A 12,503-nucleotide genomic window follows, 5' to 3' on the forward strand; every position below is an offset into this window, starting at 1 on the left:
GACTAGCTCACAAGTACATATGAAATGTGCTCATACTAAAAACAAACAAAAGGAATGTTTTGTCAAACTAAACTAGGAGTGTCTTTCTTTCCAAAATTAGGTGAACAGCACTGCTTTTAAAACTATTGGTGCAACGAAATTGTATGATGGAACGAACACATTTAAATCTAATCTTTTTCTACATCTAAAATAAGAGACGACCATGAAAGTGCCCATGGCCATCTTGGTGCTCCAGTGAAGCTGAGAGACTATTTGTTGTTGAAAGCTAGGAGATGGGAGCAGCCCCCAATGCAAGACTACTCTCTTAAAACAAATCTATTCTTGAAAGCCTAAATGTCTCATTTTTGCCCTTTTCTCATGACTGAATTGCTCTACCTATATTCACTGCTAACCCATCCTCACTCCCTTACACTCATACAGCACACACATCCCCATTCTGTCCGTTCCTATATATTTCCACATGGTGCTCTTTCCTCTAGGCACCCAGTGACGATGGACACACACACAAATCTACACACATCACTGAAACTATGCTACAACACAAAGACGTGTAAGCAAGGATGCATGTCTGTATTTATTCCATTACATCTACTGCAGTCCTTTAATGTTAGCTGGCAAGAACTGTGGAGTGCTGAGGATGGGAGTAGGAACCGTTCTGCAGAGGACCAATACAACCTAAATTATTTTCTTCAGGTCATTTTCTGCCCTGCATGAGAAACCTTTTCCTTTAATGCAACACTTTGCGAATCGTCATCTTACTCTTTAGGGTAGATTTGTATTGTAAGTGCCTTCAAGAGGAGTCTGCACTCTACAATTAAGGTGAGTCCTCTTTATTGCATGTGCTGTGTAATTTATTACCTTGTACTTTAACACTGATTTTAATTTTGAATGAAAGACTATGCTTTACAGTAGTGATTTATCAAGGCTAGCACAACTTAGCATGTGAACCGTGTCTATGTTATAGGGAAAGAGTTGGATGTAAATTCAAAGACTGGAATAAGACTTTACGAGCATAGCATGTACATGTTCAGTATTATAAATAAGAATATTGCTATAAACGGATGTTAAAGCTAACTTCAAATGAATTCAACTACTTCTTTTATCTTTATCATTACAGAGAAAAACAAAGATTAGTTAAAGGAACTAACACAGCCAGAATTTCACCCTATGAATATCTTCAGTCCATTTGTAGCCATATTCCCAGCCAGGGCACTGACTTCTTCCTCCTGCCGTGACAATCGCTCAACCAACTCCATACAGCCTGTCATCATGGAAGACTACGATGTGGACATGGATGAAGAAGAGGACGGAGATGTATTTATGAGAAAGGCCACTGCGGGACATTGGTGGGAGGACTGTGGAGATGAGGGCACGCAAAGCCAAAGAGGAGGAAGAGGCTGCATGGTAAACAGCCAGAGTTGGGCAGAGGAGCTTCAGGATATCTTTGTACCACAGGCAAAAGACTGTTACAGTGAAGGGCGAAGCAGACTGTCCAGCATTTCTGTGAGTGATTGTCTTTCTCTTTCTCTCTCTACTTGGACCACACAAGCACTGAATCACTCCCTCTCAGTCTATTTGTTATAACAAAGTGTTCTGCATCTTTGAAAGCAAAGTGAATAAGGACAAGACATTTGCGTATGTTACACCAATATGTCTGAAAAATAAAAAACCCTAACAATCACAAGTCAACGTGTAAATTAGCTAGAAGCTGATGTACATTAATATCACAACAATTTCACTCTGAGCTATGCATATCTGCTTATTATCGTACATGAATATAATGTATAAATTGGCCTCAGAGGAATGAAAAAACACAGAAATGCTGAGGATATTTGGCATCTGATGCTGATAAAGGATGAGAGATGACACAAAAATGTTTTGTTGTTTAATCACCTCACTGCTTCACTGTGACACAGCACTGTGGGAACTAAGTGTGTGCAAGTGTGTTTGTGTGTATCATTCGCACGTGCAAGCACGTTTACCCAGAGCTTCCTAGTTTCTGTTCCGGCTGAACACACTTGAATCTGTGAAGTGGAATGGGGGCTTGAGGAGATTGCTTTAGAGAGACAAAACAAACAAGACAATGTGAAATTAAAAATTCACTGCTCTGCTTTGGAACAGCAAGCAGATGCAGAAGCCATATCAGTGCTTGCTCAAAAATGCTGACATTTACTAAAAGAGCTGTTATTGATTGAGCCGTGGCCTCTTTAATGGTTTTGTCTTCCAGGGTTGCAGTCTCATTTGTCAGCCTGTGTTTAGCCTGGCCTTTTGGTGCACCTTATCACTCACCTTGTCATGCATCCAATCATGTGACCTTATTTCTGTTAATAGATACAGTCTGTCTTATCAGGACTCATATTCCAAGGAGCCTCATTTCGCTCCTGTCTTAAGATTGATTGAAAAAGATGAGGAAGAGAAGCAAGGAAAAAGCGAGCAAATGAAGAAGATGGAGGAAGAGATAACACATCAGGAGAGCAGTGGCAGCAGCTAGCAGCTCTGTCTCTCCCCTCCCTTATCTCTCTCTCTCTCTCTCTCTCTCTCTCCTCCGCTTCCGTCTCTTCCCACTCTTTCCTCTCCTGCTCCCACATCAACCCCCCCTCCTCCTCTCCTCCTCTTCTCTACTCTCTCTCTGCTGCCTCCCCCCCCCCTCCCCTCACTGCTCTCTCTTCCCTCCCTCCTCTGCTCGCTCTCCTGCTCAGAGCTGCAGTATATGAGGGTCTCCTGGGTCTAGCTTCACTGCAGTGTAAGGAAGGGCAGGGCGGCTGTTAGTACGATGCGCTGAAGGATGGTGCACCAGGAGAAACGCGTTTATCAGGTGTGTAGATTGTGTCTTTATGTGTTATTCATTCTGAGGCCATAGTATGTGCAGGTATCCGTGATAGGGATCCATCAATGGTGTGCTGCTGTAGATGAATCAGCCATAATGGACGAGTGATTGTGAGGGGGTGTGGGTGTGTTCATATGTGGTCTTTACCTGTTTATCTATGTTTCTGACATCTGCTTTATTTTTGAATAACTGTATTAATAATAATTGTAAAATGTATGTGTATGATTATTTCACATGCTTTGTTGTTGTTTTTCATACATCAAATTCTCCATTATAAAAAGACCATTAGGTGCTTTTGTAACATCCCATACTATCCTTTGAGAGTTTTCTATAGGTTGGTTGTGAGTGAATTCAAGACATTAGACAGTCTGCTAGTAATGAGGGCAGACAGTTGTCTGAAGTGGATAAGCAGGAAGCAGAGCAATGGTTGTGCGAGTGAAGGCGATCAACTGTGATTTATGCTTTTACATCACAGCCTCATGATAATCTAATAATGCGTCACCAAAAAATAAAAAGATAAAAACAGGGTGTTTAGGCTGGGCTGGTTTTGAGCTTCCTTAGAGAGAAAAGGTTGACATGTTAGGTAAACATCCCCAAATTGTAGGTGTTATACAAAGGCTGCTGGAGAATGAAGAGTGTGTGCGTCACAGGCTCACACACACACAGGGGCGGCCTTAGGACATGTGGGCACAGTGAACAATCTCACAATGAATATACTTCCACCAGGGTGCAAGAACAGGAAATTCTGTCTTCCTTTTTTGATTTTCCCCCCTAATATGTCGTGACAAATTTACTGAGTTGTCAAGTGTTAAGATTTGCATACTTGAAACTAACACATCTTATATTACTGAAGAATGTTTGCAGTTGACAAAGAGAAAAAAGGTCCGAGGGCAGCTACCAAATAATCTGACAGTGAGTGAAAATGATTCAGCGTAGTACAAAATCTAATCGGCTGGAAGAAGACAGAGTACAAGGTGGGAAGAAAGACGGAAAATAAAAGTAGGATAGTGAAAATCCTAGTTGCTGGAACAAAAATCAACATTTCTTTTATTAAAGAAACCAATGGAAGAAGAAAAGAGAATAGAAAAATCCTTCTACAGTGAGATTTGTGACGTTTGTGAGTTCACTAAACAGATAGCAGAATGACTTGGCATTATGAACCACTGGCCCTTTTTTCCTCATTTGTACTCCAGATGCTAGCTGCTGTCTTAATGAATGAGCAATAGTAGACAGGCCTGATGTTTTTTTAACCATGAATCCCTATGCAAGGCTGTAGTCTCCCAGAATGTAACACATAAAAGAGTGGATCCTGGACAGGTTGTCAGGACTAAAAAAGACAGACGTGTTGCGTTCATGTGTGTCCAGATGGTGGGAAACAACCAGACAGTCTGAATCTCTCAGATGTTCCTCCTGAGATGACATACAACATTCAGAATTTATTGCTTTCAATACTGAACAAACAGACTATTCTGTTTTCTGTGTATGTCTGCCTTTAAATTTTCACATCAGCCCATTTAGATTTCACATTTTCAGGTAAGCTGATTTTAAGAGCTTGAACACAGGCATAGAGGAAGGGTGTTACTTGTGGACTGATGTTTATAAGCTAATGGAATAGATAAATAAAGATAGACTATTGTACTTTAAATGTGTTTGATAAGCTCTGTTAACATATTTATAGTCGTACTGACAGTCTTGTATGCAAGGCCACAGCTGGATAATCCTTGTGTGTGAAACACAGCAAATTGGATTGCGTGACTTTGCTACATTATTTCCTACATAATCACAATGTGTTCCTCCTCCTCATTTTCTCTCTCCTCATTTTTCCTTTCATCATCCCCCTCCTCTTATGCAGAACTTGCATAATTTTTGGGACAATACATGTATTCATAGTTTAAATTTAAACATCAAACTAACCTCTCGGATTGATTTGCTGCTCATGAATGATCCCCACTTGGTCAACCAAGCAAAGGTGGAGTCAGCAGAAGCATTTTTACAAATATACTTTCAATTCATGTGTTTTTCTCTTTTCTCTGGTAGGCCCAGAGGAATGAGAGAGAGTCCATCCGGCAGAAACTTGCCCTTGGCAGTTTCTATGACGACGAGCCAGTCATCTATACCAGCTGCAGCAAGAACGGCCCGTCCTCCCGGTGGGTTTTTGATCGAGTGTTTGAGTGTGTTACCGTTTGATCAATGAACCCTTTTGAAGCCTGGCACCAATATTTGTGTGTTTCAGCTTCCTACAGCTGACACTTTAGATCTCTAGATGTTCGCACAGAATTTATTCTTAGCTGGTTGGCAGGGAAACAGTGAGATACGCCCTAGATAAAATTAATTATTGATTCACAGAAAAGATTAATCTATTTTAATCTCTGAATTCTAGGTGTATTGTTGGTTTCTGCAGACTTATTGTGCTGCTTGAATAAAAAGCCTCCTCACACTCACTGGCCAAAACACAGCTTTCCATTGTAAGCCTGCCCAGCCTATCGGCAAACCAACATATCAATATCAGCCTGTCTAACCTTATTTGTGTGGATGTTTATCCCACAGGCCTATTTTTTTTGCATCTGTAACACTGGGCTTCACATGACAAATGAAGGCCAGGTGAGGGAGCTATTCAGCAGCTGAGCTCATCTATTATTTATGATCTATAAGCAAAAAAAGCTAAACAAGAAAGATATAAATAGATAGATCTTTATTTGTCCTTAATAAGGGGATTTGTTGTCACCGTCTGTAAAAGAAAACATATAAAACACAAATAAATAATAAACATCCACCAAGCCTCAAAACAATGGTGCACATCATCCCACATATATGCACACCGGACACATATGAACACACAGGACACATATATGCACACCGCACACATATAAGCACACCGGACACATATGAACACACAGGACACATATATGCACACCAGACACATATATGCACACAGGACACATATATGCACACAGGACACATATATGCACACAGGACACATATATGCACACCGGACACATATAAACACACCGGACACATATGAACACACAGTACACGTATATGCATACCGGACACATATGAACACACCGGACACATATGAACACACAGGACACGTATATGCATACCGGACACATATGAACACACAGGACACATATATCCACATCGGACAGATACAGTATAAACACACAGGACACATATGAACACACAGGACACATATAAACACACCGGACAAATATGCACACCGGACACATATATGCACACCAGACATATAAGAACACACCGGACACATATAAACACACCGGACACATATAAACACACCGGACACATAAAAACACACCGGACACATAAAAACACACCAGACACAAATGAACACAGGACACATATATGCACACCTGACACATATAAACACACCTGACACATATGAACACACAGGACACATATATGCACACCGGACACAATGAACACACAGGACACATATGAACACACAGAACACATATATGCACACCGGACACATATAAACACACCGGACACATATGAACACACAGAACACATATATGCACACCGGACACATATAAACACACCGGACACATATGAACACACAGGACACATATATGCACACCGGACACATATGAACACACAGGGCACATATAAACACACCGGACACATATAAACACACCGGACACATATAAACACACCGGACACATATGAAGTCACAGGACACATATATGCACACCGGACACATATAAACACACCGGACACATATGAACACACAGGACACATATATGCACACCGGACACATATAAACACACCGGACACATATGAACACACAGGACACATATAAACACACCGGACACATATATGCACACCGGACACATATAAACACACCGGACACATATGAACACACAGGACACATATGAACACACAGGACACATATATGCACACCGGACACATATAAACACACCGGACACATATGAACACACAGGACACATATAAACACACCGGACACATATAAACACACCGGACACATATGAACACACAGGACACATATATGCACACCGGACACATATAAACACACCGGACACATATGAACACACAGGACACATATGAACACACCGGACACATATGAACACACAGGACACATATAACTAATGGATTTGCTTGTTTGCTGGTTCATGCCACAAATACATGACAGCAAATGACGGTGGCAGCCTTTTCATAAACAATGAGTCCTGTAGCAGAGAATGCATCATGGTGTCGCACATGTTTCAGAAAAAGGGCTTTAATATCCTGTGCCCGTGTGAATGGTTGACATGGAACTTTGAAATGAAAGAGAAAGTTGAAAGGTTTCCAAGTAAGCCATGTTATGGTGTACAGTCAGTTCAAGGGAAGTGACATTAGATTAAACATTAACTAGATTACTCTCACAAGCAGAACAAAGACGCTAAAGTATGGGAAGAATGGGCAAAGAAGGGGTGGCACAGTGGTTAACCTTTGTTGCGTGTTATGTTGTTCAGATAGAAACTTGCTATTCCCAGACTTCATGAGTCAGACAGATGTGGAAATTGTCACCACGCGATGGAGTTTGGACATTTGTGTCAAAATAAGACATTTCCTATTTGTGAATGTGCCTACAACTTCTAAAACAAGCATGAGACGTACACAGATTGTAATATTTTCACCATGTACATCTTTATCTTGTTTTCTTACACAATACATGTGAATTGAATTATTTTGCATTTACAAACATAATTTATTTGTTTTTATTCTAAATGTCTTATTAGTTTGTCAATCACCTGCACAGCAATGTGACCTATCCAGAGGTACATGTGATTCTAAATTAATATGGCATTTACTATACACTACGTTTAACATGTGAAACCAAAACTCAACTTCTAAGTAAGTGAGACAATTTTTGCAAAACTTTGATATTTCACGTTTGTTATTTGGTCGTGAACGCCCACAAACACAAGCAAACACACGTAATGGGAAGAGTTGCATTACATCACAGCCATGATGGTTAACCAAAGCTACTACAGCTTTAACACATCTCTGCTTTCTTATCATGACAGCTTTGACCTCCAGTCACTTTCTGGCGCTATGTTTAAATACAGTGGGTGTTCAGATCAAACATGCTGCGAGCCACTATTTAAGGAAGTGTAGTTACTTCATGTGCTCCAGAAAGAAGAAGTGGTGCCTAGTATGAGTCTGGGGCTGTGATTACAGTCATGTGACCTACAATGGAGGTACAAGTGCACCCTCTGGGGTGTATTTTGGGGTGGAAACTCCAACACTTCCCTGTCAGGTTTATGAGATCCTGTTAAAGTGATTGTTCTCATCCTGGTGCAGTGGGAGGTTACATTGTGTTGTTTGGTTCTTTTAGTCAGAGTGTTATAATATGAAACTGAATGAATGGAGCTTTGAGCGCTTGGAAAAGTTGAGGTTTGAGGTTTTACTGCTGTAGAAGGCCTGGTGTTGTTTCTGTAGTATGACACGTTTCATGTAAGTTTTCACTTGCTTTTAATTCATGATTTGGTCATAGACTGTTACATCCTTGCCAGAAGTATGTGGACACCTAAACATAATCTGTGTTCATTTATCTGTAATTTGTCAAAGTCTGAATGGGCATTATGGCCTAGAATTTCCGTTGAGGTTTGAGTTCTTCCTAATAAGGTTAGGTCACTTGCAGGAACATTATTCTAGCATGCCAAATTCTTTCATAAATAGAAATATTCTTTCATTTGAATTAAGGGGCCTGGATCAGGCATGAAACACACTCTGAGATCATACAAATGTAAGTAGAGGGACGCTGGTGGCCTAGCGGTCTAAGTGCCCCACGTACAGAGACTACAATCCTTGTCGCAGGGCTCGTTGGTTCAATTCCCAGCTGGTTGACCTTTTCCTGCATGTCTCCCCGTGCTCTCTACTCCCCACATTTCCTGTCTATCTTCAGCTGTCCTATAAAAATAAAGGCTAAAAGGCCAAAAAATATAACTTTAAGACAAACCCAGAATCAGAATCAGAATCAGAATCAGCTTTATTCGCCAAGTATGCTTGAACACACAAGGAATTTGACTTTAGTAAACTGTAAGTAGATTAGGGTGTTGTTGCTTGTAATATTTTGCCAGACAGCTAGAACATTATATTTCACATCCACATATCTTTATTGTAGTTTCTTTCATGGTTTCATATTATTTAGAGCATTAAAAACAAGAGAGTCCCCTTGTTGCTATTGTGACCATGATAACTACTTCAGCTATCATGATGAGAAAACAGCAGTTCTCTCTCCCGGCCTTCTGTTGTAGACAGCTGATCACCAATGGAATCTGATTCTTAAAGTAGAATTATTAACGATGGCTTTACAAAAATCCCCTCAAATAAATGTGTATTTTTTCTCATTTTCAGCATAGTATGGGAAGAATGGACACAGAAGGAGTGGCACAGTGGTTAACCTTTGTTGCATGATATGTTGTTCAGATAGAAACTTGCTATTCCCTGATTTCATGAGTCAGACAGATGTGGAAATTGTCACCACGGGATGGAGTTTGGACATTTGTGTCAAAATAAGACATTTCCTATTTGTGAATGTGCCTACAACTTCTAAAACAAGCATTAGACGTACACAGATTGTAATATTTTCACCATGTACATCTTTATCTTGTTTCCTTCAACAATTCTTGACGTTTTTCCATATTGTGACCAAATGTTCCCTGGCCTTCTACTCAATGTACCTGTCTTCATTATAATGTAATGTAATCTTGTATGCTTAATGTTTTGTAAATGTCTTATAGGGTAAGTTATAATGATCTTAAGAGTCCTATTCGTGGGATTAATTGCATAACAGTTGTTTTTCAGAGTTTGTGTGTGTTCAACCTGTTAGTCATTTCCCTTTAGACTTCCCAGATTTCACCCTGACTTAGGAAAAATATATTTTCTTTCCAACTTTGGGTCAACATTTCATCCTTAATGGTGTTTAATCTTGTGTTTCTCCTCTTAGGCTGCAGAGCGGAGTGAACCTGCAGGTGTGTTTTGTGAATGACAGCAGTAGTGACAAAGACAGCGATGCTGAGGACAGCAGGACAGAGACCAGTCTGGACACACCATTATCCCCCGTGGTATGTACACAGAGTAAAGATCTTGTCTACGTGTTTGTGTGTTCTTGTTTCACCCCACTTCTCTCGTTAACTTTTCTAAAAAATCATGAGCAAAAACATCAGCTGTTAAACCACAAAATTACTTCCCCTCTAGAGCAAGCAGAGCTCATCATTATCGGACCGAGACACTGCGGAGGAGGACTCGGACCCGTTGGATGACTGCAGTGGGTTTTGGCGGGTACAACGGAGGTTGCAGGAGGAGGCCCGCGTGGCATTGGCTTTAGCTCGACCCATGGCTCGCATGCAGGTGGAGGTGGAGAGGCAAATCCAACTGCACAAACGTTCGCCTGTGGCTGACATGGTTAGTCAGTGAAAAATAGAAATACAGGAAACTGTGTGTGCGTGCGTGCATACGTGCATGCGTGTGTGTGTGTGTGTGTGTGTGTGTGTGTGTGTGTGTGTGTGTGTGTGTGTGTGTGTGTGTGTGTGTGTGTGTGTGTGTGTGTGTGTGTGTGTGTGTGTGTTGTTAGAGCCCTGTTGTTTGATACTGGATCTTTGCAAACCCAGCTACCCAGCTAACTTTGATTCATGTTGAACAATAGGTTTTCAGTCTTGATTCACATTCTGAGCTTGTGTTCATACTTTGACGTGCAGTCATGTCTTGTTTATGTTTGTTGACGTGCAGCTTCCCCATCTGCCCCACATCAGCGAGTGCCTGATGAAGAGGAACCTCAGACGAGGGGACATGAGGGACATGAGTCTAGGACAGCTGCAAGTCATCACAAATGACTTGCACTCACAGATTCAGAGTGAGTTTCCCACAGAAGCACAAAGAGATACACACAAGCATGATGAGAAAATACAGGGTTTAGTAATAAATTAAGTATGAAGAAATCACCTAATTATATGAAACATTCCACTGTCCTTCCACTTAAATATCACATTGTCTAACTTCTCTCTCCCTGAATCTAATGCAGGTCTAAATGAGGAGCTTGTGCAGCTGCTACTGATGAGGGATGAGCTGCATGTGGAGCAGGACGCCATGCTGGTGGACATAGAGGACCTCACTAGGTTAACCTCCATTCTTCCTCTTTATGTCTACAATATCCGTTAGATAGTAACTTTTTATTCCTTGGACTTTGGATGTGATTTATATTCTGTGCTGTCTCTAACGTGCTTCTTGTCTTTGTTGCGGCAGGCATGCTCACAGCCATCAGCGGCACCAGGCAGAGAAAGCAATGTCCAAATAACCACCCCATCTCAACATGTGTTCATCTGCACGCCATCTTACCTCCTGCTCCATGAACTGACACCAGTGTTACTAATAAAGTCCATCTGTGATGACTGTTTATGGAGAGATGAATCCACATTTTACTGTAATACTAACACACGAACACACACGTAATGTATTGCACCACAGGATGTAGGACAAAGGACTGGCATCTTTAAGAAGCCAAGTCATCACCACTCTGTATGGATGGAGTTTGTGTAAGGCATTTCACTTCACACTAAGCACGATTTAATCATGCATTATTTCATAGAATTAAGAGAATCCTCCTCTTCTCTTGCCCTGATTTACCTCTTTATGATTTTGCACAGTGACTTCTAGGGGCCACTACTGTCTTTAGTTTGTCTCAAGAGGATTGATCTGTTCCTCTGTAGATATGCTCTGTTCAGGTGTTTTTGATCTTTCTTTCACAAAGAGCACTGCACCATCACTGTTTAGCACTGGATTTCACTGTTAGACACTTTCTACTGTCTGAGCTGTTGCAATAAAAAAAAGGTTAACATCCTGGGCTAATTAACAGCATAGCTTCACAGGCAGCAGCTTAAAGAGAACTAATAAGTATCATTTGGACAAAATATTACATTTAACTGAATAGCTGCTAAAGCTTAAAGTCACTTTAAAGATGCATTAAGAGCAAATTATTATACTTTAAAGGGTATTTGCAAAAGTGCTCTATGTACTTGATATTATGAGCAAATGATAAGATATGTAAAATATCATATGGTTTGATTAAACAGGGCTATTAAAAACAAACGTGGAGACATGTGAACATAAACAGCCCAACATAATGATATAAGACTTTGTTTCCCATTATGCTAAATCTACTAATGCTAATAAAGCATAACCATGAACAAAAATATGTATAAATATAAATCCCAGCATACACATATATCTATTTTATCTGTTCAGAGAGAGGAGCTTTATGGACGTACTGTATGTAAATGTTAAAAAATACTCTATTATGAAAGGATGAAGAACATGCCTTGTTGGCTGTACTTAAATGTTTTCACTCGCACCTTTTTAAGAATGTCACTTAACACAATGTTTAACTTTCTTTTTATATTGTACGCTTCATGCTACATGTACTGTATAAATGATTGTAAGAAAAAGAAAAAACTCCAGTAATAAATGTTTCAAGTGTGTCAACTTAGTTACTGTTTGCCTTGTTCCATGAAAGTTCATTTGCATTTCATGTTCTTGTTACCTCTGTGTGTCTACCATATACTAAAACATACAAATAGGGTTTCATCAAGTGTAAACTGGAAAAGTGAGCCTATTCTAATTCACAGTATTGGTCTCAGAGTTTCACAAAAAGGAA

The 12,503-nt window shown here is 40.3% G+C and overlaps 1 protein-coding gene across 2 annotated transcripts; it reads left to right on the forward strand.

Moving 5' to 3' along the window:
• Window positions 1-731: 731 nt before the first annotated feature.
• zgc:153615 (uncharacterized protein LOC777747 homolog) lies at window positions 732-12,328 on the forward strand. Of its 2 annotated transcripts, XM_034703433.1 has the most exons (8): window positions 732-819; window positions 1,118-1,503; window positions 4,865-4,974; window positions 9,801-9,918; window positions 10,052-10,258; window positions 10,583-10,706; window positions 10,875-10,968; window positions 11,096-12,222. In XM_034703433.1, exons 2-8 carry the CDS (start codon window positions 1,168-1,170, stop codon window positions 11,145-11,147), a joined length of 1,041 nt encoding a protein of 346 aa, XP_034559324.1. In that variant the 5' UTR covers window positions 732-819; window positions 1,118-1,167; the 3' UTR covers window positions 11,148-12,222. The 2 variants fall into 2 exon arrangements, with proteins under 2 accessions (XP_034559324.1, XP_034559325.1); XM_034703434.1 differs by lacking the exons at window positions 732-819; window positions 1,118-1,503 and adding an exon at window positions 2,736-2,815 and having other exon boundaries at window positions 11,096-12,328.
• Window positions 12,329-12,503: the final 175 nt, after the last annotated feature.

This window comes from Notolabrus celidotus, chromosome 15 (assembly GCF_009762535.1).
Source record: "Notolabrus celidotus isolate fNotCel1 chromosome 15, fNotCel1.pri, whole genome shotgun sequence".
In the NCBI taxonomy this organism is placed as follows: domain Eukaryota; kingdom Metazoa; phylum Chordata; class Actinopteri; order Labriformes; family Labridae; genus Notolabrus; species Notolabrus celidotus.